Source organism: Mesoplodon densirostris, chromosome 3 (genome assembly GCF_025265405.1).
Source record: "Mesoplodon densirostris isolate mMesDen1 chromosome 3, mMesDen1 primary haplotype, whole genome shotgun sequence".
NCBI lineage: Eukaryota > Metazoa > Chordata > Mammalia > Artiodactyla > Ziphiidae > Mesoplodon > Mesoplodon densirostris.
This window is the reverse complement of record NC_082663.1, coordinates 164,718,802-164,745,344: the sequence shown is the minus strand read 5'-3', so window position 1 is coordinate 164,745,344 and position 26,543 is coordinate 164,718,802. Positions and strand designations below refer to the sequence as shown.

Below are 26,543 nucleotides of genomic sequence, written 5' to 3'. Positions count from 1 at the left end.
AAGTGGGGGAGGTTCCTGATAGTTCCCAGGCGCTGGTTGAAGTCCCCAGAGAATGGTCCTGCAGGTTGGGGAGCCAAGTAGGTGGAGAGCAGGTCGGGGGCAGAGGGCCCCGTCCTGAATCCAGAGCTCACAAGGTTACCCCACCGCATTTCCAGAAACTATCTCTTCCCCCACACCAGTCCCCATGGTCCAGTCCCGAGAATCCGGGAGCCCAGAGCACTTGTGGCCACAGAGACCCTTGCACGCAGCCCTCGGGGTGGGCGGGGCCGGCTGCAGGCAGATGGGGACGAGGTGTGCTCCTGGGAGGCCTCGGGCTGAAGGTGGCCCTCTCAGAGAAGCACCCCAGCTTGGACAGGAAGGTTAGAGGCGGGGGAGAGCAACCTAGGGAGCCCCCTCGGAGCAGTGGGAGTGGGAAGCGGGGGGCGGAGGGAACCCGCGATGGGAGGCGAGTGGACTCTCCGCAGAGGCCAGCTTAGCCCGCGGGAGCTGCCTCTGAGCAGGGGGCGGGAGGGCAGTGCTGCCCTGTGGCTGCCGGGCTTCGCGGATCGCGGCTCTCCGCACACGGGTCGCAGGGTCCTGTGACTCTGTATCCCCTCCCTCAACCCGGCCCCCTCGCGAGGCCGTGCCGCTGGGTGGCTTGTGTCGAAGGGCAGAACCCCATCACCCGCCCCTCTCAGACCCGCCTCTGCCCGCCTGCCTGGCCCTGCGCAGCTTGCGGCCCCGGGGCCTCGAAGGTCCCCGCGCACTCAGCCAGAGGCCTCTGCTGTGTCTGCTGCTCCTGCTGGGTCTGCTGCTGCGGCCGGTAACCCGCGTGCAGGCCACGCCGGGTACCTCCAGCACCCCAAGTCCGCGGGAGCGCACGCGGGCCCTGATGCGGGACTTCCCGCTTGTGGACGGGTGGCTGCAGTGTGTGCGGGCTGCTGGGGGCTGCTGGGGGCCGCTGGGGGCCTAGCCTGGCCCCGGGCAGGGGAGGAGGTCTGGAGCATGCAGCACTAGTGGGGAGGCTCCCTCACACCACCCCTGGATGTCCTCTCCATCATCTAGGGATGCCCTTCCCCTTCTCTGTCATCCCCTCCCTGGTGGGAACCCCTCAGCCCAGGCCTCAGGTGCTCCTAGTATAGTCTGTGTGACAGTGTGAGGTGGGGGACCCCCAGGCTGGCCCAGGCCAGGCAATGTGTCCTGCCTGATCCCAAGACCTAAGGAGCCCACCCATTTGCCTTGACCTCCCTCCAGCCACAACGACATGCCCCTGGTCCTGAGGCAGTTTTACCACCACGGCCTACAGGATGTTAATCTGCGCAATTTCAGCCATGGCCAGACCAGCTTGGACAGGCTGAAAGATGTGCTCATGGGTGCCCAGGTACCAAAGGGACACACAAGGTGCCACCATGGCTGCTGGGGAATGTGGGGCAGTTTGGGGGCCTCAGAGACCACAGGTTAGTCACGTTGGAACTAAGTTACCATAGTGACCTAGAAAGTGCCATGCCATGGATGCTGGGGGCTACAGGGGTCACAGTGAGCCAACCTGACGGGCTTCCAAGTACCACAGAAAAAGCAACGCATTACATGTGACTTCTGGGCATAGAGTGCTGTGCCAGCTGAGGAGGCTATGAGAAGCCCAAGGAGCTCCAAAGCCCAAACTAAGCCCTGGCCTTCCCTCAGTTCTGGTCAGCCTAGGTCCCATGACAGACCCACGAACGGGATGCTGTGCGCCTCACCTTGGAGCAAATTGACCTCATCCGCCTCACGTGTGCCTCCTATTCTGAGCTGGAGCTTGTGACCTCAGTTAAAGGTAGACGGGGGAACTTCCCTGGTAGTCCAGAGGTTAAGACTCCACGCTTCCACTGCAGGGGGCTCGGGTTTGATCCCCGGTGGGGGAACTAAGAGCCCTCATGCTGCGCGGCACGGCCAAAAAAAAAGGTAAACAGACTGGTGGTGGTGGGTGTTAGGGATTTCAGTAAACTACCTCTGCCTCTGAAAATGATCATCTGACCTACCTGTCCCCAGCTCTCAACAATACCCGGAAGTTGGCTTGCCTCGTTGGTGTGGAGGGCGGCCACTCACTGGACAGTAGCCTCTCCATCTTGCATACCTTCTATGCGCTGGGTGTGCGCTACGTGACACTCACCCACACCTGCAACATGCCCTGGTGAGCACAGTGCAGATGGTAAGGGCCCAGTGAGGCAGGGATCTGCCCAAGATCACGCTGGGGCCCAAAGCAAGTTTACCCCTGGGATCCGGCCGTGAACCTGGTGTGGGGAGGGGAATGGAGGTTTGCAGGACAAGACTGAATCCCCAGAAGGGCCCTCCTACTGCCAGGCACAGCCCAGTTTGGGTCCCTCCTCTTGCACCAGGGAGTTGCAGGTGTAGACGGTTCAACAGAACCTCTTTCTAGGCTCTTGTAGCCAAATCATGGCTACCGGTCAGACTGCCTCCTGGACAACCTGCAGGGCACAGAGCTCAGCAAAGGGTATCCACCCCTTCTACAGCAGTGTCAGTTGGCTGACTGGCTTTGGCAAGGTAAGGACCCGGTTTCCATACCCTGCCCCACATGAATGTACAGCCCCGTCTGTTCCCTACAGATAAATGCACACAAGATAAATGCAGCCCTGAGCCCTCTCCCCATCCTGTCCCTGTAGAAGGTGGTGGCAGAAATGAACCGCCTGGGCATGATGGTGGACTTATCCCATGTCTCGGATGCTGTGGCACGGCGAGCCCTAGAAGTGTCACAGGCACCTGTCATCTTCTCCCACTCAGCTGCCCGGGGTGTGTGCAAGAACACTCGGAATGTTCCTGATGATATCCTGCAGCTTCTGGTGAGAGACTGCCCGGGCCCTCAAACCTAAAGCAAGAGGTTCAAACCAAGAGACCTTGAACCTGAGCCTCTTCTCCCTCAATTTCCTCAAACGCCAGGTTAAATATCTCCTGCCCCCAAAACCCATGGTCCACAGCCCCTGAACTCTTGAGCCTTAGGTGGGGGTCTAGGTGGTAAGATACTCCTCCAAACCCGGAAACCCAGGGCCAAGACACCACCCAGACCAGGGCTGCGGCTCCTCCATTCACACAAACCCAGAGAAGAGATGACTCTGACCTCAAAGCCAGGGCGGAACACCTTCCTCACAGGGGCCGAGAGAGTGAACAGGCAGCTGGCTGTGCTGGTGGCCAAGCTGACTGTCCACCGGTCTGCCCCTGCAGAAGAAGAATGGTGGCATCATGATGGTGTCCTTGTCCGTGCGGGTGCTGCAGTGCAACCCGTTAGCCAACGTGTCTACTGTGGCAGGTGAGCCTCACCCTGGGCTCTCTGAAAACTCTTGATTTGGAGCTGAAGCTGGGTCCAAATTTGGGGAGGACTTCAGAAGATCCCCAGTGGTTTGACCCACCTGTTGGCAATAGGTACAGCTCCCAAAAACCCAATAATGGACGGTACACAGCACCTTGGTGCCATGTGGAATTGGAGCCACGGAATCAAAACTGCAATACTGATGGGTATCAGGGAGGCTGTCAGATACAGAGCCTGGGTGCTGCCCATCTGTGCCTCTGCAGGGGCTCCTAAAGCGCACTGCCCCTACCTCTGGCCAAGGGACTGGACAGCTCCTTAGGTCTCTGGGGTCTTCATCAGTTGTACTCTTGTTCCTCTCTCATCCTCCACACCTGGGGAAAGAAGCCCCCACAGATTCTCAAGGAGAGTGGGAGGCAGGGTGAATCTTGGGTGGGAAATGGCCCAAACAGAGGGCTCTGGGGTCCACTCCAAATCTGAAGTCCAGTCTAGAGCCAGCTGGGATCACTTCAGATCAAACCTCAGGGACCTCTAGTTGGTACTCTTGGTGCCAGGCCATGAAGGAACTGGCCTGTTTGGCCTACAGGATGCAAAAAGGGGAATCAACAGAGGCCAGTCATCACCCCCACCCCTGCCCTGGAAGCCCCACACTGCTGACTTTCCATTCTTCAGATCACTTCGACCACATCCGGGCAGTCATTGGATGCAAGTTCATCGGGATTGGCGGAGATTATGATGGAGCTGGCCGGTAGGTGCTTCCCCGTGGCTTGTCTCAGGCTGGCTGGGCAGCAGTGGGGCTTTCACAGCCACCGTGCCCACCACACTGTGGTCCTCATGGCCTTGACCACAGCCTCAGGTGTGCTGGCCTAACTGGTATCTCCTCTCTCCTAAGGTCTGCTTCCTGGGCTCTCCTGTCTGTTTGGCCCTACTCTAGGTCATCATGTTTGTCTAAAACACCACACAGAGCTCATCTGCCCAGCATCTGCGCCCATCCAGTGCCAGCAGGCCCACGGCCTCTGAGCAGACTCTTAGCAAGGTCTGGGCTGGGCTGACCATCTTCTCTGCCTGCAGTTGGGCCTGTGCATGCAGGGGGGTCAACCCAGTTCTTAAAAAGCTTTTTTTCTCTTTATAAGTGGAGGCAAAAATTGCATTCAGGGAAAGGCATAGATGTTAACAGTACAACTCAATGACTTGATGAATAGTTGAGGCGCTTTTGGGGTCTTCCTCTGAAGGATGAAGAGCAGGAGTGAATCATTTACTCTCTCCAAGTCTCCATTTTCCATATCTGACCAGGGCTGGGGTTCAGTGGACCCTGGACACATAGGGCTTTGGTTCTGACTCAGGACCAGGGAACAGGTCTGAGGCCCAATAGCTGGCTGGCTGGTGGCCACACAGGTTCCCACAGGGCCTGGAGGACGTGTCCATATACCCGGTACTGATAGAGAAGTTGCTGGGGCGTGGCTGGAGTGAGGAAGAGCTCTGGGGTGTGCTTCGAGGAAACGTGCGGCGGGTCTTCAGACAGGTGGGACAGGTATGCTGGGCTGGGCAAAAGAGTAGCTCTGAGCAGGTGGTCCAAGCAGGTGTATGCGGGGGTGCTGTGAGAGGTGCTGCCCGCTGACTGCCGCCTCCAGGTACGGGAGGAGAACGAGGGACAGAGTCCCTTGGAGGATGAGTTCCCAGATGAGCTGGGCAGCTCTTGCTGCTCCGTCCTCCCACGTCTGCATCAGAGCGAGGATCTGGCTCCAGACCAGAAACTAACCAGAGCTGCGGTTTGTGGGAATCCCATTTTGTCACCTAAGTGGTCATTCTCAAAATCTTGCCCCCACATGGGCCCAGGCCTCACAGTTATTGCTGCCTTCCCAGTCCTCATTGTTTGGCTCTGGTGATCCAGTTAATCCTGCCAGATGTCACTTTGGCAGTCACAGATACCCCACAAAGTTTCCTTGCATGCGAGCACAAACATTTCCTGAAAATAAATGTTTTAGAAATGGAATCAGCACGAGTGTCCTTCTCCGTGGTGGGGTCTGTGGTGCAGGCTCCCAATACTGGGGTTTGGTGGGGGACCCTGCAGTTTAGACAACGGATACTCAAGGAAGATCTGTTGGCAGTGGCCTGAGGAAACCCAGGTGGCTTGGCTCAGCACTGGAGAAGACAGTGGGTGGCTCTGGCTGTGGGAGGGTGGACCTTACTCGGTTCCCTCTGTGTGGCTCACCTCAATCCACATCCTGACCCACTGAGTACCACCTGGGGATCTTTCAGGGAATTCTAGTTCAGATGCCCAAGAAGAGAACATGCCTAGATCACAAATGATCTTTGTACCTATTTGGACAGAGCCCAGAATCTCAGGCTACTTAATGGGCCATGGACCTCCAATGGCTAGACTGCTCTGGATGTGGGCACACCTCCTCCCCTGTTCCTCAGGGACTTCCTCTCTAATTGGTTCAGGCTACTTAGACAACCACCTCATCTTCCCCAGTTCATTAATGATAATAGCAACTGCACTAATTATATCCAAAATTGAGTTAATACATTGAGTTAATAATGAGAGGTAGGGCTTCCCTGGGGGCACAGTGGTTAAGAATCCACCTGCCAATGCAGGGGACATGGGTTCGAGCCCTGGTCTGGAAAGATCCAACATGCCACGGAGCAACTAAGCCCGTGTGCCACAACTACTGAGCCTGCACTCTAGAGCCCGTGCGCCACAACTACCGAGCCCATGTGCCGCAATTACTGAAGCCCGGGTGCCTAGAGCCGGTGCTCCACAACAGGAGAAGCCACCACAATGAGAAGCCTGCGCACCACAACGAAGAGGAGCCCCACTCACCGCAACTAGAGAAAGCCCACGTTCAGCAATGAAGACCCAACACAGCCAAAAAAAAAAAAACAAACAAATAAATAAATAAATAAAATTTAAAAAGAAAAAAGATACAATACAGTATTGTTAACCATAGTTGCCATGCTGTACATTACATCCCAGAATGTATTTGTCTTGTAACTGGAAGTTTGTATCCTCTGACCACCTTCACCCATTTCCTCCCAACCTCATCCCCATAGGTTAAAATTTTAAATAGAGAAGCCCAGATAAGCTTCAATGAGAAGATGACATATGAGCAGAGATTTGAGTTAGCCAAGTTGGTAGCTAGTGGAAGAGTGCACAGGAGAGGAAAGGGCCAGTTCAAAGACCCTGGGGCAGGAGCTTGTCTGGTGTGTTAGAAGAACAGGAAGGAGGCCACTGTGGTTGCAGCACAGAAAGGAGAAGAGGGTAATGGAAGTCAGATACACAATGGATGGAGAGCAGTAAGCAGACAGGACACAGTGGTCAGACCCCAGATGGCCCTGTAGGAAGCTCTGTGGGCTTTGTTAGCTCTTCATGATAGGAGCCAGTGAAGGGTTTTAAGGAGAGGAGTGGCATGACTGATCACATTCCCCATGAACACGGTGACTGCTGTATGAAAAACAGACTGTGGGGGCCACGGTAGACACAGGCAGGTCAGTTAGAAGGCTCTTCAGTCACCGATGTCAGAGATGATGGTGGCTCAGGATGGAGAGATAGTAAGGGAGGTGGTGAGAAGTGGTCACATTCTAAACATATTTTGAAGGTAGAGCAACAGGAGTAAAATGAAGAAAATCAAAATCCTATGTCCCAGAGATAACTGTTAATTTATTTATTCTAAGCAAACATGGTCCTCTCTAAAAACCACAAAGCTTGCCAAGGATGCTCTTCTCAGAGGTACTAACTTTTTACTCCTCAGCCTACTCCGGCCTGGCCTCCCCCTCTGCCACTCTCCCAAAACTGCTCTGATTAAAGTCACCAATTACCTCAAGTTGCTCAATCTACGAGACACTGACCTGTCCTCAATCTTGTTCTGCTAGCAGCACATGGCATGGTTGAGCCTCCCCTCTTCCTTGATCTCTCTCCTCCCTGGGTTCGTCGACCGCACACTCTCCCAGTTTTTCTCTCTACCCCTGCTTTTCAGTCTCTTTTGCTGGTTTCACCTCCTCCCCTCACATGTTGAGGTTGCTCCTCAGTCGTGGGCCCTCTTCCCTTCTAATTTCACACATCCTCCCTCACAAATTTATTCACTCCCATGGTTTAAAATATTGGCTATGATCATCTCCAAAGGCATCCCAACCTCACACCAACTGCTCAAAACACATCCCCACTCGGATGTCTTAAGGGCATCTCCTACTCAACATGTAGAAAACAAAGCCTTGATCTTCCCTCCTAAGCCTTGTCCTCTGTCTCCAATTATTTATTCAACAGACACTTACTGAGCCCCTAAGATATGCCAAGCACTGGTAGGCACTAGAGATAAAATGATGAGGCAGGAGGGAAAGGTTCAATAGAACAGAGGGTTATAGAAAGGGAACTTACAAATATGTGTGAAGCTAAAACTGTGCATGGTGCTATGAAGGAGCAGTTACATAAGGCTGTGGGAGTCTAGGTCAGCAGGGAAGAGAGACTGATGGGGGTTGAGGAGGGCCTCCCTTAAGAAATAATCTCCGGGGACTTCCCTGATGGCGCAGCGGTTCAGAATCCGCCTGCCAGCACTATTTACAATAGCCAGGACATGGAAGCAACCTAAGTGTCCATCGACAGACGAATAGATAAAGAAGATGTGGCACATATATACAATGGAATATTACTCAGCCATAAAGAGAAATGAAAGTGAGTTATTTGTAGTGAGGTGGATGGACCTAGAGTCTGTCCTACAGAGTGAAGTAAGTCAGAAAGAGAAAAACAAATACCGTATGCTAACGCACATATATGGAATCTAAAAAAAAAAAAATGCTTCTGAAGAACCTAGGGGCAGGACAGGAATAAAGACACAGACGTAGAGAATGGACTTGAGGACACAGGGAGTGGGAAGGGTAAGCTGGGACAAAGTGAGAGAGTGGCATGGACATATATACACTACCAAATGTAAAATAGATAGCTAGTGGGAAGTAGCTGCTTAGCACAGGGAGATCAGCTCAGTGCTTTGTGACCACCTAGAGGGGTGGGATAGGGAGGGTGGGAGGGAGATGCAAGAGGGAGGGGATACGGGGATATATGTATACGTATAGCTGATTCACTTTGTTATAAAGCAGAAACTAACACAACTATGTAAAGCAATTATACTCCAATAAAGATGTTAGAAAAAAATAATAGTGTTGTGAAATAAAAGACATGGTAAGTGGTGGCATTTGGGAATTGTTTGTTGTATTACAATGGAACCTTCACGAACTGTAATTTGTTGGTTATGCCATATCTATGTATTTTTATTTTTACTATATGAAGTGTCCTTTCAGAATATTTTAGCCATGCCTGTAACAACATTCTGTGTGTGTGTTTGTGTGTGCATACATGCATGTGTGTATATGTATGGGGGGGGCTGGGCAGGTTACAGGAAAGAGAAGTGTAGAGCTGACAGAGATGGGTCAATCCAGCAGATTTTTGCATTTCCCTTCACTGACACCTTAGGAAAATCCATCCACATCCACATTCCATGTGTTTCTGTTGGGATTGTCAATCCCAGTGTCAGTATACTCCTTGAAGTTTGATACAGACATACCAAGAGAAAGGAGTTCTCTTTCTTCCTTTGGATCCTAAGTTATTAAGATAAGATTAGGAGGTTACTAAATGCCATTTTTCTCACTATGTGTAAAAACCTTGGCTGAGAATGTCTAGTGGGAACCAATGCCAAGAGATTAGAAAAAAGTAAGAGCTGCTTAACATCATTTGATAACCTGGATCAGACTGTTCCTGAAGCCCTTCTTTGGGTAATCTCAATAGCATCATCCATTATTTTTTCTTTTGTATCTATGCCAATTTGAGCTGTTTCTGTCTCACGCTACTAAATGGATACCATCTACTTCACCTGAATCATCCAATGGAGATATTTTTTCATTTCTAAATGGAGGCTTGAGTCAATAAAATGTATGGGATTCCTAAGAGATAACCAAAGCCCAACCCAAGAATCTCTGACTCAAGTCTTACTCCATCTGGATAAAAATTCAGATTTTGCTTTCTTCGCATGGGACCTTCTCAAACACTCTTGTTTCTCACAGAGTTTGCACTCACTCCTGGGCTACTATGGGGTGACCTTCCAGCCCAATCAAGCCCTGCCCCCAGGTCCCTACACCAATATCAGCCCACTTGGAGATGCAGGAGGGGCAATGGAGCAATCAGAGACCCAGTTGGCAGGCTTGAGAGAACCCTTCCTAGCCCCTGTACCTCATCAAACTTCACAGTGTACTGAGTTGATTTATAAGAAAAGGTTATTAAAGTATGTAAAAGTGCCTGCTGGAGAGAAAATTATCTGTATAAACAAAGTGTTATTACAGGAATCGGGGAGGCCACATGCAGGAAAGGTCATTAAAATAGGGAAAAACAGGCATATCAATCCCTTCTAAATCACTGATCTCGCATGAGAGAAGTTAAATATCTCTATATCTCACATGTTTCTTTTTGATCATTAGTCCTTCCAGGTCAGAAGGGGACATTCTCAGATGCTAAATTGTTGAGTACTTTAAATTAGATGGAACTTCTAAGACATAAGTTGTAAAGTTGGATTTTTGAAGGAGGGCTCAATTAGAGACTGCGTAGTAATACAAAGCAGGCACTTGAATCTCTAGAGTGTTATTTTCTCTCCTACAAATGAAAGACTAATTTTTTTCCTTTGCTTCATTTGACAAGATTTGATATTTTCCATTCTTTCTCCTAACAAGGGGGAATGCACAACAGTCACCCTGTATACAGTGGTGTAATTCACAGAAATGATTTTCAGGCTTTGGGTTAAGAAAACAAATCCCCTTAGTAGATTAGTTTGTATTAAAAAAAATTTGAGTTAGGGCCAGATTCCTCCCATGGAAATCATATTAGTAAACAGTTGGTTCCATTAAGATGTTTTACTCAAGTTTGGTTCTCTGAGCCAGATTCCTTTGTTCTTAACAAGGGGTTTTGACAGCCCAGCTCAGACTACTGATCTATATTCTTCAAGCGAGTGAGCAATATAATGAGCCTTTGATTTCCCTTTTATTCGTTCTTTGGAACTTTAATTCTGGAGTTTAGAGACAATAATATTATATCTAAATGTTATCAAATTTTTGTTTGCAGTGTATAATTAGGTGCAATTAAGTGGTGGTGTAAAGATATTATGATGGCATTTTAGTCAGGGGCCCTAGCACTACTTGAATTCCTGCCTTAGGCACACCACTACTTCTTTTATAATGTTTCCAAGGGAGATACTAAACAAAGGAGGCAAAATACAGGGGCTTTGACCCCCAAACACCAAAACAGAATTCAAGCACGCTGGGCTCAAATCCACAGAGAGCTCCTGTAGCCATGTGAGGCAGGTTTAAATGGACTAGAAGCAAGTAGAAAGGCTATTCTGTCTCAACAAAGCCCGACAAATTTGAGTGCTTATCTCTGCAAAGTTTTCAGTGCCTAAGCCTGAACTGGGAATTCTTAGGATCTAGTGGTAAAGAAGCATCCAAAGAGAGATGTCTGGACTTTCTTCCAGTGTAGCAGTACCAGGCCAATATACCACCCCAAAGGAGAAGAGATGAATTTTTAAATCACGTAGTGATTCCACCCCAAGTGGCCCCTTTTTGCAGGTGGAGGAAAGTGGCTATCATGAAAAAGAGGAGTCAAAGAGCTCTTCTCCATTCTTAGAAACCAAAATGTGAAAATTTTTCATACCCCAGCATTGTGTATGTTAACATATGTCTACTTGGCTCATTTAGGAGATCCTTTATCTCAATTGCATTAGTGTGGTCGTTTATATAATGCTAGACATAATTAGTCATCCAACGTAATGAGTTTGAACTGAATTGTGATCTGTACTAGAGTCCCCATAGTTACACTCAAAGTCCTCCAAATTTATTTAAAAGCATTCATGCTATGAACATCTATTATTTTGCTGTCTGTCATCTTTTTATCTTTCTTCTGGTAGCTATATCCTAATTTCCCCACCTTCAATCCATGTGTTTCTAGTGGCGTTGACTCTACCTTTAACCCAAGAATGGGATGAATGACCCAGACCTGGCCAAAGTCCTGCATTCTGATGGTACCAATAATCCAATCAAAGATAAGCACATGGGGGCTTCCCTGGTGGCACAGTGGTAAAGAATCTGCCTGCCAATGCAAGGGACACGGGTTCGAGCCCTGGTCCGGGAAGATCCCACATGCCGTGGAGCAAGTAAGCCTGTGTGCCACAACTACTTAAGGCCGAGCACCTAGAGCCCGTGCTCCACAACAAGAGAAGCCACCGCAGTGAGAAGCCCACACACCACGCAGCAACAAAGACCCAATGCAACCCAAAATAAATAAATATAAAAAAAAGATGAGCACATGGGCTGATACAGTCCCATCAGAGTGGACCCCAGAATGTTTTTTGGAAATGCTAGGATAAAGACGCTCACTCTTTTTCACTGGATTTCAATGTAGAAGCATGCAGTTCCAAGAGCTGATGAGAGTCATTTTTCAAGCATGAGAAGGAAGTCACCAAGAATGGAGACAACATTAAGGCAACATAGCTGAGAAATGTACAGAGAAAAAGTAAATTCTGGAGACATCAGTTGAGCCCTGGATCAAGTCATATCTGAGGCTGATGTGTCTTTGAATTACTTGATTTACAAGAGCCAATAAATTCTTTTCCATGTGTAAACCAGTTTGGGTTGAATTTTTATCTTTTGTAGACTTAAAAAATGCCATAAATGAGACACATATGTGCATTTCATAAAAATTACCCAGGATAAAATAACACTAAAGGATAAAGATAATTCTATAAACCCATACACTAATAATAAAAATTAGATCTAAAATGTTTGAGTACCTACTATAGGCCAGACATTATTATAACTTCATTGTATGTTTAACTCATTTAATTCTAACAACAAATCCATTAAGTAGGCGTTATTATTTTTGCCCCTTTACATATGGAAAATGTGACACAAAGAGGTCAAGAAACCTGCCCAAGGTCACTTAGTAGTAAGATGGGGGGCTCAAATACTAACCCGGGCAATCTGAACCCAGAGCTTGTGTGCATAACTGCTACCTTCTACTGCTAGGATCTCCCAAAACATACTTTCAATGCTCATCACCTATAAAGGTGTCTGCTTGAGAGATCAGGGTCATTTTATGGTGTAAAGTCAAAAAGTGGCCTTAAGGTAAATATGAAGAGCCTCAAATAAAGATATATATATATATATATATATATATATATATATATATATATATATATTTTAATCTGTAATATAACTGGAGCCCACAGAACAATTTCCATGTTAAGAGAATGGCCTTAAGCATCAGTCTTTTCAGTCATGGGCCCAGCAACAGGTGTTTTGAGAGGTGTGTGTGTGTGTGTGTGTGTGTGTGTGTGTGTGTGTCTCTCTCTCTCTCTCTCTCTCTCTCTCTCCCTCCCTCCCTCCCTCCGTGGAATGGCCAGTGGGGAAGGGGCAGAAATCAGGATATGGGGCAATGGGGTACAAAAACTAAGGTTTCAAGTTCTAGTCGGCTTCACATTCTAAGGGGTCCCTTCCTGTGGCTGTGTGTTCCAGCAGGGCCAGGGGTGAGAGCCAAGAGAAGTCAGATATACTACTGAGGACCTCAGTAATCAGTTCATGGACAGCAGGCTCTCAATCCCTGTTATGGGCTGAATTGTGTCACCTTCCAAATTCCTATGTCGAAGCCCTAACCCCCAGTACTTCACAAAGTACCTGCACTTGGAGACAGGACCTTTAAAATGGTAATTAAGTTAAAATGAAACTGGTAGAGTGGGCTCGAATCCAATTTGATAAGTGTCCTAATTAGAAGAGGAGATTAGGACACACAGAGAGACACCAAGGACACGCACACAGAGAAAAAGGACGATGTGAGAGAACACAGCAAGAAGACAGCCATCTGCAAGCCAAGGAGAGAGGCCTCAGAAGAAACCAAACCTGCAACACCTTGATCTTGGCCTTCTAGCCTCCAGAACTGTGGGAAGTATAAATTTCTGTTGTTTAAGCCATCCCTTCTGTGGTATTTTGTTATGACAATCCTAGCAAACTAAGAGAGTCTCTAAGAGTTCAGGGTAAAGATATATTCAGGGACACCCCATAGATGGCAGCACTAAATCTACCTGGGGAGAGTTTATTAAAAGCTAGGTTAATGCCATGGTTCCCCACCACATGGAGAACTAGAATGCTGAACAGAATGCCTAGGTAAAAGCAAAATTGTAGGTTCAGACCAATGGGCAGTGTTTGACGGGCACTGGATCAGATACCCAGATTACAATCCTAGCTCTGCTACTAACCAGCTGTGTGACCTTGTGTATGTCTTTAACCATACTGAGCCTGAGTTTCTTCATCTGTGAGGGTCCCTATCTCATGGATGTGTCAAGGATTAAATTAAGAGAGAATATACGAAAAACATGTAGTGCGGTTACAAAACCATGGTAGGTACTTAATAAATGGAAGTCATTTGGTAACCGAGATTTGGTAGATGCTGCATGCCTAGGGTTCACCCCAGTTAGAACCTATGGCTTCCAGCCTGACTCACGCATAGCTCGTGGTTGGCAGGGCCAAGTCTTCTGGCCATTTGTCTGCCTTGGTGGAGATTAACTTCCCTGCTGGGTTGTGCTGGCAGAGAAGAAGTTCAAGGCCCATAGCTGAACAGACTGAGATGCCAGAGCTAAGATTTTTTCCCCATGCCCTCACACACAGATAGTAAATCTATCCAACAGGGTCATCTTAGAACAAAAAAGGACAACACCAGGCATGGATTCCAGCATCCTGTTTAGCACCCCCTTCAAAGCACTCTGACCCTCTAGACCTCCCTTGAACACTAGTGGGAAAAAGCTCCAGATGAGGAAATTCCAGGAATAGTATGCAAAGAAAGGGTCATCTTTTGATATGTGGGTGTCATTTGCCTAAAAAAGCAGCTCTTGAATAATCAAAAACACACCAAAGGGTAAGCAGTAAATTAGGTCTACATATCCAAAATGCCCAGACCACTGCTACAATGAAATTGAAGACTTTTTAAAGTCAGTTATGACTCTAAGAAAGGAATTTTACAAAAATGGAGGCTAGATTTTAAAAACACTTCTTGAGACTCGGTCACAATTAGGAAATATCTTTTCTTCAGATATTTCCAACAAGGATGACTTTGTTTTCTTTCTCTGCTCAATAAGATACCCATTTACAATGCCAAACCATTATAACAAGAGTGTACCTGTTATGACAAATATTGTTGCCCCAGCCAATGGTCCACTCATTTCAAAATGTATTTAATAAACATTTCCAGAACCACCAAGAATGGAAAAACTATGAATGCTATTTTCTGTTGAAGGGTCTGGAGCAAGCCTAATGGGAGAACCACACAGTGTTGGGGATCTCTGGTGTTGGAACTAGTGGAGTGTCTACTCAAAGCACCTCGAGGGAGCATGGTTGGAAATGCGTAGGGGAGGAGGAACCAGAATCATGGGGAAGTCAAAACAGTCACCAGGAAAATGACTTCAGATGTTAAAATAGAAGGGTGAGTCAAGGACAGAAATTGGAAGGTAAATAACAGTCTTAGCAGATATGAAATTAAAGTGGAAGTGGGAGAGAAACGTGAAGTCAGAACTGGGGCTGTGAACCTTGAATCCTGGCTTTCTTTGTGGGGTTACATAAATAAAGAGTACAGGGCTGTACATCAACTGAAAGCTATTTCCCGACACACATTTTTGGAAAAATCTGGTCTATGGAAGAAGACACAAGTACTAAATTATTGCATAAAACCATCAAAAAGTATTCTGATATGCCAAATTTCCATAAAAGTTAAGAAAATTTTATTTTTAGTATTTATGCCTACAGTAATATTACTGCAAAATTTTAGTCCTAAAACTTGCAACTAACTGACAAATTTAAAAACAGAGTAAGTACAAACCAGAGGTTGCAAATTGGGTATCTGTGGGCTGAGTCTAGTTGTGTTTGCCTTGCACAGAATTTTCGAAAATGAACGAATTGTTACCATGGTGGAACTTCCATTCCCTGGCCTTCTACCTTATATTTTCATGTGTGTGTGACGGTGGCAGCAGGGGAGACTTCCACTCTAGTTGTCTCTGAGCTCTCTCCCTGATGGGTAGGAGGTTTGGCCTGACAGTCATTGGTCCTCATTTCTTAATTGGGTAGAGTTACTCTATTAACAATCTGAGAGCACTATCATCCCTCTTTTTTTCACCCTTTCTCTCCTGACAAGGCAGTTCTGCATACCCAAGTTTTCTTCTGAGGAGAGTGGTAATTAGAAAATACATTTGGTTACAGATTTTAGCCTTGTTCTTCCATCAACTTTATCAGTAATAATGTTGACATCTTGATCTCTGGCTGTCTTACCCCTGTGTCATTTCTCAACTGGCAGTGAATTCAAGAGAAGAGAGGGGGTGTTATTAATTGGGCCCCACAAGCTCCAAGAGGTTGCCAACATATAAACATGGGGAAATTTCATATAAAGATCTAGGTTTCTGAGTTTTGTTGGAAAATGGAAGGTCTGGCAAGACTGGGACCATACTGCACATTGTATGCACTGGTTGAAGCTGAGGAATGGATGCCACCTTTAGATGGGGCATGAATGCTCCAATTTGCCACAGTCCCCACCGCTCCATACCATCTCACGCTCAGGCATTTAACTTAGCCATCTTGTCCTGGTATGCAAGTTTGTAATTTCCTACTATAATCTTACAGATTTCTTTCTTTATATAATATTGACTTTTCCTTGGTTAGCAGAATCCTGATTATTGGAAAGAATGATTAATAAATATTTTGAAAAACATTGGTGTGGAGAAACCTGTATCTGTAAGTCTAATTGTAAAGCTAAGTGTTGTGGCATTCTGGTTCCTAACCTAGAACATCTACAGATCTCTGTTATTTTACTCCACACACTTCTAGTGCAACACAGACCTAGATCAACAATCTTTTTCCTAATTTTAGATGAGACTGCAGCTCAGAAAAACCCAATTTAAGCCCTATAGCAAAGAAAATCCTCCATCTCTAGCTTATATTTTGTTTACAGACATTGTAGGGTTGTCTCTCTCTGGCAAAAGCAAAGTAGACATTTGGAAAAATTATTGAACTAGTTCAAGCAAAATATATGTCAAATGAGCCAGGTAATTTCCAGAAAAGCCAATGTTTTCTCTGAATTAGAGTACTTGGAGAATTGCCCCAACCACCTGTATTGCTTAGCTCATGGAGACTGAGACTGTGTTTTCACAACTAAAATAACCTTAGTTGAACCAGCCATGGAGGCCCATCTCAAAAACAGAATTTTGCTTCATCACTGTGGATCAAATTACTTTTAACACAACCAGTTGTGGGGACAGTAAAACACATTAATTTGATTGTCCTGAAGCAATTTAATCATGTTACACAGATATGACTAACATTATACTTATTCCCAATTTCATTTCATAAGATAGCAAAATGACGAGTCAATCGACCAGTTGTCTAACACAGATGATAATAACAGTTGGTTTGACATTTTTATTTAATTGACTGCAAGTTTGAAATTCTTTTAGATACAGGCTAAGATTTAGCTCCATTAATTATTTTTTCCTATCTGGAACTTAGCTTTATTCCTCTTCACATATCCTGTTTGGATGACTTCTAGATAAAGCTAAATTCCTCCACTCGCTTTCTCTCTGTGGGCTCTTGCCTATGTCTTTTCTGTTTGAAAATAAAGTCTATTCTGGCTTAGCCTTCTGAAAATATTTGACATTGATTTTTTTGAAAGGTAAGTGCCTCCTAACTATCCATTAGTATTTCTTACCTAGAATCCTGGCCACTCTGATATCGTTCACTTCAGAAAATAAATACAAAGTAAGTATGACTCCAGATTTAAATCCAGGAACTTGAACAAGTACTACAGACTGGAGTGTTTGGCTTCATTTCTTGCTGTGAGTCAGAGCCAGGAGGTTCCCATTAAGGTGTATATGAACTGTATTACTCCATGCAGAAGTTTGTCTATAACATAATGTTGTAAGGTTGCCAAGCTCTTCTAACAATCTCATGGACCAATATTCAAAACATATCAGTATCTCATTAGGGCCTTCGTTTGTAAAAAGCTTTACATTCTACTCAGGAAGTTATAGTTACACAGATATTTTGTTTTAAGGTAAAGTAAAACCCGTTTTAAAAAAGTTTATTACTTCCATTGTATTAGTACCTCTCAGGTTGTCACATTCATCTGGAATGAGTTGCCATAAAAAGAGGAAATAAATGCACAGAATTATGCATGGAGTGTGCTTTGATATAGTTCAAAGAAATAGGAGCGGCATTTTCAGGGAAAATTTGTACTACACCCCCATCATTATTCAAAACTAGGGAAAAATCCCTCAAACTAAGTCACTTGGCAGGACAAAAACTGTTCAAATAAGCTCATAATGTGAGGGAAAAAAGCAACAAATATTCTCTTTTCAGCTTCAAATCCCTCTCTTTTCCTCTTGCTCCTCTCCTTTAAACGAATCCCTAAAGACTTTTAGGCAAATATATTTTGAAAAAGTGCTGAATCCCAAAAGATTTAGTAGTTGAAGAAAAGAGTTCACTGTTAATCCCCCTCCCACATCTCCTCCTTATTCTTCAAAAACCACTTCTTCAAATGATAACTTGTGAAGATGTCCCTCATCATTAGGTCATCTCTCACCCTAGTATGTCACCACTTTCAAAGATAAATGACCTGGTAAGAGGATGAAACGTATTGAGGTTCAAAAGCTCCCGTGGACTGATGGTCCCAGCACTATAGCTGGAAGATTTCTTTTCTTGTCTTTCTAAACCTGGTATTCTGTGCTGAAAGGGCAATGATTATTTCATCAGCTCCAGAAATGAGACATGAAGGATGGGGGCTGATAGAAATTGGAACCAGAAAATATAATCATGTGTTTCCTAGGGATAAAAAAATCAGAGAAACAAACTGAAAATATACTAAGCAAAACTCCATGACGGGGTAAGTATCTTCTTCCAATAGGTCTTTAAAACTGAAATAGTAATAACAATAACCGTAATAATTTCTTGCTCTAAGCAAGGGAGTGAATGAAATTTCTAGAAGAATTTGTGCATAATGTTCCCTGTTCTCCCTCTACTCTTCCAACCTATTTCATGAAGTCTAACAGGTGACAAATGGGTATGTCCTTCTGTGTTGCTCCTATCAAACACTGCCATGTATTGTCTCTTTTTAAAATTTTTATTTGAGTATAGTTGACTTACAATGTTGTATTAGTTTCAGGTGTATAGCAAAGTGATTCAGTTATCCATATACATATATCCACTCTTTTTAAGATTATTTTCCCATATAGGCCATTACAGAGTATTAAGTAGAGTTCCCTGTGCTACACAATAGGTCCTTATTAGTTATCTATTTTATATGCAGTAGTGTGTATATGTCAATCCCAATCTCCCAATTTATCCTTCCCCCGCACCGCTTTATCCCCTGGTAACCATAAGTTTGTTTTCTACGTCTGTAACTCTATTTCTGTTTTGTAGATAAGTTCATTTGTACCCTCTTTTTTTTTAGATTCCACATATAAGCAACATCATATGATACTTGTCTTTCTGTCTGACTTCACTCGGTATGACAATCTCTAGGTCCATCCATGTTGCTGCAAATGGCATTATTTTGTTCTTTTTTATGGCTGAGTAATATTCCATTGTATATATGTACCACATCTTCTTTATCCATTCCTCTGTTGTTGGACATACTTCCATGTCCTGGCTATTGTAAACAGTGCTTTAATGAACATTGGGGTGCATGTATCTTTTTGAATTATGGTTTTCTCTGTTTTTACATGTCTATTTCTTCTACTAGTTTGTAAGCTCCTTAAGGCAAGAACAGTTGTCCTACTCAACTATGGAGACACGTGTTATGAGAGGTTCCAGTTTTAAAGTCAACATGAAAGGCAAAAATACTACATAGTCAAACCATCCTTGGAAATCTCTTAGAAAAGGGCAACTTGGAGATCAGTTTTCATTAAGTACAACATGGCCAAGTTTCCTCTGGTTTGGGAGTGTATCACTACATCCTTTATTTGCATGAAGCCTTACATTCTACTGTTTTTTGGTTGACCACCAGTTGGCTTGTAATTAGGACCCATATTATTTGAGAAATATAAACACTAGACTCTCATTCAGTGTTACAAGATTTCTCAACCATGAGAAGCACACAAAACCTGATACTGAATGAAGAAAGAGAACATTCATGTCTCTCATCTCATGGTCACTGTAGTCTGTACCCTATCAGGAAAAAAGAAGCCATGCTAGGTGTTTCAGAGAGAGATGATTTAATACAGGGGATCAGTTACACAGGACTAGAAGGCAGAAAGAGGGGGAAAGGTTGCTAAGGTTACCCTGGTATTAGTAGCTTGCAAAGCAGCTACCACTCTTAGGGCTGGAGGTGTAAGAGCAGAAATGGTGTTACCAGAACCTGGGAGCTTGCAGGGAGTGTCTCCACAGAGCAGATGCTCAGACCCCCAAGGTGTCACTGCTCAGCTGGTGCTGGGACCTCTGATGGGGACAACACATGATTGCTACTTGGCCTCTGATAGGAGTTCTAAGAGGAAGTATGGCACAGTTGCTACTGGCACCTCTGAAGGGGCCGCAGTAGAACTGATGCTAGATATGCTGAGATAAGCTGGAGGCTGGAGTCCTACCTGAATGCTACCAATGAAGGGAAGCTGACTAGAACTGAAAACAAGAATATTCCTCCTGCTTTCTTACGAACTTCTAATCTCCTGCCAATGCCTCCAGTCAGCAGAACCTAACCAGAAGCCAGCCAGCAAAGAAGTCTGGAGAATGCAGTTTGCATAGTCCCAGCCCCAGTGTCTCAGAGCAGAAGGTAAAAGCCTGGGCTTAAGGTTGATAGGCAGTAGGAAAAATTAATCTGAGGTACAAATTCTTTGAGTGGAGTAACAGGAAGAATTTTCTGTCATTTTCTTTTATCACGGTTGCATAAGTTAACTGTATGCATGATGCAAATTCACTTTTTCTTGTAATCCCACAGTTTATTAGCCCAATATCTTACTTTTAGCGTGTGATTAATGTACATATTGAATGGATACATGAACGTCTTTTTGTCCTTTTAGTGCTGAGGGGATTTTCTCCAATAATTAGTCCCGTTTAACTGCCACTGAAAAGTGAGTCTAGAGAAAATATACAGGAATCTAAGGGCAAACTCTGCCGTAGTTCACTGACATTGTAAATGTACCTATGCAAACAGTTCAAATGGTTTCTATCCCTGGTGAGATCTCTAACTCTCCACGTCCAATTCACTATCGAAAAACGCTCTTCTGCAGCCACATTTGCACAGTTTAAGAGTGACACCCAGTGGCTTATAATTTAATCACATACTATAATGCATCTGGAAATCTAATCAGTTCTCAATTATCAATGTAAATAGAAAGGTGCATAATACATAAAATATATAAAACTGTAAACAGAAAATGAAACTTAAAACCTTTAGATTTATTTTGATAGATTTTAGAAGTAGATTTGCCTACCTCGTTGTTGAGACCACAGATTCAGGTTTGTGTGCAGTCCTCCTTTCCTGAGCATATGCCTGTCACAATTCTGGTACCATCTGCTCAAGGCCTGAGCTGATGGGCCGGGAAGGAAACTGGGAACAAAAAGGACTGGGACTGGGGGTATGAAATATTGAGCAGTTCTAGACCTGATTCCCAAGGCCAGAAGTTCAATATTTGGGGCTCCAAAGGGTATGGAAAACTCAGCCTAGATCCAGGTTGAATTAATATCAACAGGTATCCAGGAGGGCAGTAAAGATTGTCTGAACAGGGTTCCAGGCAGAGGCAATATTTAGAGCTGGGCAGGCTCTTCAGTTGTGGGCCCAGGGGATTAGGCTACTCAAGGAGGAGTCCCAGCCAGCAGCTTCTTTAGGGAGCCTGGGATCAGCAAAATGTCAGGGCAGCAACTGAGCTGCCTCAAGATCAGAATGGTGCTCCATTCTCAGTGACATGCTGCAGGAAGCTGAAGGTGACTTTTATTTGTGGCTTGGGAAGTCAATCTCATTCTAGTATAGACAATTTAAAAAAAAAAAGGACAGAAACTCCATATATGCTTTAATTTATCCTCTTTCAATAACTCCATCATAAAAATAGGAATAGAAATCTTTTCATCTCTGTTCAGATGGATTTTAGCCTGAAAAATACTACCAATTCAGAATTCACAGTCATTGAATATGTTCTCCTGCTTGAAGGAATTTGGCCTACACAAGCTCCTTCCCTATTTAATAATATTTTCCAGAGGTAACCCAACAAAAACAATGTATTTACTCATAAATATGCAGCAGTGAGTTCAAAGGAAATCTCAGTGGTAGCTGTAGTTAGAATTATTCTGACATCTCTTTGATTCAGCTTGACATGGCAGCAGGATACTAATAGTGAGTCATGAATATGATTAGTATAGCGCATAATGTCAATATATGGTAAGAGATTTGTTGTGGTTTCCTTCTATGTAATCATATCCCACAGAGAAATGGGAATATGATATTTTTACGACTATGGAGTATAAAAGAAATCTGTTCCCACAAAGTCAGCTTACCTATCACATCAAAAGGATAAGCAGAGTTAACCTCTCCTATGGAAACTCCCAAGCATTTAAAAAAAATATATATGGAAACTGAAAGGCAGAGCTATGAAAATTCATAGATGCTTACAATCTCAAAATGGTCTTTTCCTCAGTGAGAATGCACTGTCATGATGACAAAGAGGATGATGATAATCATGATCTTACCTTTTATCAGGATACTTTCTCATTCCTGTGGAAAATGGGAGCTCTCAGCAATCAGATAGAAATAATTTCAAGTCCAGCCTCTTAATGATAATGTTTTAATTATCAGAGAAAAAGGACCAAGTCTGAAACTTAAATAGGAAACTAGGGGATGTACATAATTCACCTTTTTCAATTAATCTGGCCTAACAGTGGCTGCTTGGCCAAGAGAGTATAAGGTAGATATTTTAATGAAGATAGAAACTTATTTATTAGTGTTTTGTCTAGTGTTTTTTTTCAAAAAATGTTTTCTAGAACATTAGATTTTAATAGGAAACATTGCACATCTCAAATCTAATCATCAATAAATGGAAAAATGTTCAATTACCCTCTCTAATTTATTGTCCATAGCAAGTCTGCCTCTGTGTTTGTTTATTTAACCTTGGGCATTCTCCTACCAAAAAAAAAAAAAAGACCACGTGAGATGGAGTAAATCTGAGAAATGCTCCAGAACCTGAAATGCTTTTGTGGCTTATTCTGCTTTGGCAGATCTGGTAATAACAGAAGGCACTGTTTTCAGGAGACCCCTCAATTCCATTAGCTCCATCTCCACCAAGGCTCACGTTTGACTGCAGCTCACTTTATTAAACAGCTCACTAGCAGACTCCCCCTTCAGGGGGGAAGACCTGCCCTCCTGGTCCCCCAGCTCACATGGATGGGGAAGAACTTCAAGGGAGAGTCTCACAAGAATCTGGAAAGAGGTCAGAGTTATCTTTCAGGAATTGACTTTAACTCAGAGATAAGACTTTTGTATTAATGTCTGTCTTCACAGAGAATGAGAAAGGTCATTACATAAACAGGCAATGGAGAAATAAAATTTTTAAAGAAGTGTGTATCTGACTGAGGGAGTTGTATAGTACACATAAAAAAAAGGGAGGCTTATAACTGAATTCTCTTAAACACAATATTTAGACTTTCTACCATCAGTTTACCTGAGGTACAAGGAATAAAATGCAATATCTACTATTTATTAAAATCCTAATAGACCACAGATTGTGTTGAGGTATAAGTAGAAAGAGTATTTGTCAGGAAAGCAGCATACAATTCAACCAAAAAACACAACCTATAAGCTCAAATACTGTCTTCTCTGAAAATAATCACAGAGTAGAGCGCTTATAAAAATGTCCTTCTTTGCACATCCGTGTGTGGACCTCTCATGTAGTTCCCAAGAGAAAGAAGCGTTCATATTAAATCTGATCCTATACTCTCTGTATCATATCCTCTGCTCACTCTATGCTCAAGGGTACTCAGAAGTGAACCCTTGCTTGCATTTCCAGTAAATCAAGGCAAAGATACCTGACTACTTAGAAATTCCAGCACTCTGGACCCAGTTAAGGCACCCATCTAAATAAGACACTTAACATAAACATGTGACCTTGAACAAATGACATCTGTGTTAAGTGTTCAATATTGTTCAGAAAGCGAATGTGTTATAGTGGAGGTGAGAAAGATAACAAGATTAGTAAAGAAAAGTAAAAGGTGAATTAGAAAATTTAGAGAAAAAAAAGAATATAGGCTGATGAGACCTTTAAATTTAAAAAGGCAGAGAAGATGTTTATATTTTTGTGACCATAAGAATATGCATAACCAAGAGCATTGTTAAGAGTCCAAAACAACAAAAAAAGACCTGAGGAGATCCCAATGACATGGAACTCTGATCTCCACTTACAGTCCCCTAGGCAATTGGACCTCCTCTGCATGCTGACTGCATCATTATGAGACAAGTCAAATGCAAATGAACTAAACTGGAATTTGAGGCAGATGAGGACTAGGCAACTTCTCCTTGAGACAGACAAGGGGAGGAGTTTTGGAGGGTCTGTGAAGCGAAGGACGAGACCATGGTATAAAAGGATAAACTGGGCTTGAGAGCTCAGACATTTCTCAAATCCTGCAGACTTACCTGTCATATCTTGCTCTGAATTTGATCACGATCAGGGTCAATAATTAACCAAATACAGTGGTCTCCTCTTACCTGAACTATCATACTTTATAATGTGCATGGCTTTTGACCCAGAGAATTTAACTTTAGGGCTCTATGCCGCAGACACATTTGCACAGGCACACAAAGACATCTAAACAGGGATTTTTGAATGCAACGTCATTTATAATAATCTAATATTTGAGCATCCTAAATGTCCATGAGTAGGGCAATGTTAATCATAACGAAGTATGATATATTTATTTATTTAATTTTAAAAAACATCTTTATTGGAGTACAATTGCTTTATAATGGTGTGTTAGTTTCTGCTTTATAACAAAGTGAATCAGCTATACATATACATATGTCCCCACATCTCTTCCCTCTTGCAACTCCCTCCCTCCCACCCTCCCATTCCCACCCCTCTAGGTGGTCACAAAGCACCTAGCTGATCTCTCTGTGCTATGCGGCTGCTTCCCACTAGCTATCAGTTTTACATTTGGTAGTGTATATATGTCCATGCCACTTTCTCACTTTGTCCCAGCTTACCCTTCACCCTCCCCGTGTCTCAAGTCCATTCTCTAGTAGGTCTGCGGCTTTATTCCTGTCCTGCCCCTAACTCCTTCATAAACATTTAAATTTATTTATTTTCGATTCCATATATATGTGTTAGCATACGGTATTTGTTTTTCTCTTTCTGACTTGCTTCACTCTGTAGGACAGACTCTAGGTCCACCCACCTCACTACAAATAACTCAATTTCGTTTCTTTTTATGGCTGAGTAATATTCCATTGTATATATGTGCCACATCTTCTTTATCCATTCATCTGTTGATGGACACTTAGGTTGCTTCCATGTCCTGGCTATTGTAAATAGAGCTGCAGTGAACACTGTGGTACATGACTCTTTTTGAATTATGGTTTTCTCAGGGTATATGCCCAGTAGTGGGATTGCTGGGTTGTATGGTAGTTCTATTTTTAGTTTTTTAAGGAACCTCCATACTGTTCTCCATAGTGGCTGTATCAATTTACATTCCCACCAACAGTGCAAGAGGGTTCCCTTTTCTCCACACCCTCTTCAGCATTTATTGTTTCTAGATTTTTTGATGATGGTCATCCTGACTGGTGTAAGATGATATCTCATTGTAGTTTTGATTTGCATTTCTCTAATGATTAATGATGTTGAGCATTCTTTCATGTGTTTGTTGGCAATCTGTATATCTTCTTTGAAGAAATGTCTATTTAGGTCTTCTGCCCATTTTTGAATTGGGTTGTTTGTTTTTTTTGATACTGAGCTGCATGACCTGCTTGTAAATTTTAGAGATTAATCCTTTGTCCGTTGCTTCATTTGCAAATATTTTCTCCCATTCTGAGGGTTGTCTTTTCGTCTTGTTTATGGTTTCCTTTGCTGTGCAAGAGCTTTTAAGTTTCATTAGGTCCCATTTGTTTATTTTTGTTTTTATTTCCATTTCTCTAGGATGTGGGTCAAAAAGGATCTTGCTGTGATTTATGTCATAGAGTGTTCTGCCTATGTTTTCCTCTAAGAGTTTGCTAGTGTCTGGCCTTACATTTAGGTCTTTAATCCATTTTGAGTTTATTTTGGTGTATGGTGTTAGGGAGTGTTCTAATTTCATTCTTTTCCAAGTAGCTGTCCAGTTTTCCCAGCACCACTTATTGAAGAGGCTGTCTTTTCTCCACTGTATATCCTTGCCTCCTTCATCAAAGATAAGGTGACCATATGTACGTGGGTTTATCTTTGGGCTTTCTATCCTGTTCCATTGATCTATCTTTCTGTTTTTGTGCCAGTACCATACTGTCTTGATTACTGTAGCTTTTTAGTATAGTCTGAAGTCTGGGAGCCTGATTCCTCCAGCTCTGTTTTTCTTTCTCAAGATTGCTTTGGCTCCTTGGGGTCTTTTGTGTTTCCATACAAATTGTGAAATTTTTTGTTCTAGTTCTGTGAAAAATGCCAGTGGTAGTTTGATAGAGATTGCATTGAATCTGTAGATTGCTTTGGGTACTATAGTCATTTTCACAACGTTGGTTCTTCCAGTCCAAGAACATGGTATATCTCTTCATCTATTTCTATCATCTTTAATTTCTTTCATCAGTGTCTTATAGTTTTCTGCATACAAGTCTTTTGTCTCCTTAGGTAGGTTTATTCCTAGGTATTTTATTCTTTTTGTTGTAATGGTAAATGGGAGTGTTTCCTTAATTTCACTTTCTGATTTTTCATCAAAGTATGATATATTTATACTAGAAGCAAAGTGTAATGATTGGAACATGGTCTCCAGAACCAGAGTACTTGGGTTCATAGCTCCACTGCTTACCAGCTATGTGACCTTGGCCAAATTGCTTAGCTTCTCAGTGACTCAGTATCCCGTAATGGTAAAAAGAAGATGAAAATTTCCATCTTTGTAGGGCTATTGTAAGAATTAAGAGTGATACCACTCTAAAGAGCCAGAACATTATCTGGCACATAGCACGTACTCAATTCATGTTAGCCTGATTCTTATTTTGAACACGACTATATAGCATTTAAAAAGAATAGGATCGAAAAGAACAAAGCTGGAGGTA

The 26,543-nt window shown here is 43.7% G+C and overlaps 1 protein-coding gene across 1 annotated transcript; it reads left to right on the top strand.

Moving 5' to 3' along the window:
- The first annotated feature begins 438 nt into the window (after window positions 1–438).
- LOC132487005 (dipeptidase 2-like) lies at window positions 439–5,163 on the top strand. Its single transcript, XM_060094550.1, is given in 11 exon segments — window positions 439–565; window positions 678–897; window positions 1,234–1,360; window positions 1,663–1,792; window positions 2,008–2,149; window positions 2,451–2,520; window positions 2,640–2,816; window positions 3,196–3,280; window positions 3,950–4,025; window positions 4,673–4,808; window positions 4,909–5,163. Coding segments are annotated over 11 exon segments (1,545 nt in total).
- Window positions 5,164–26,543: the final 21,380 nt, after the last annotated feature.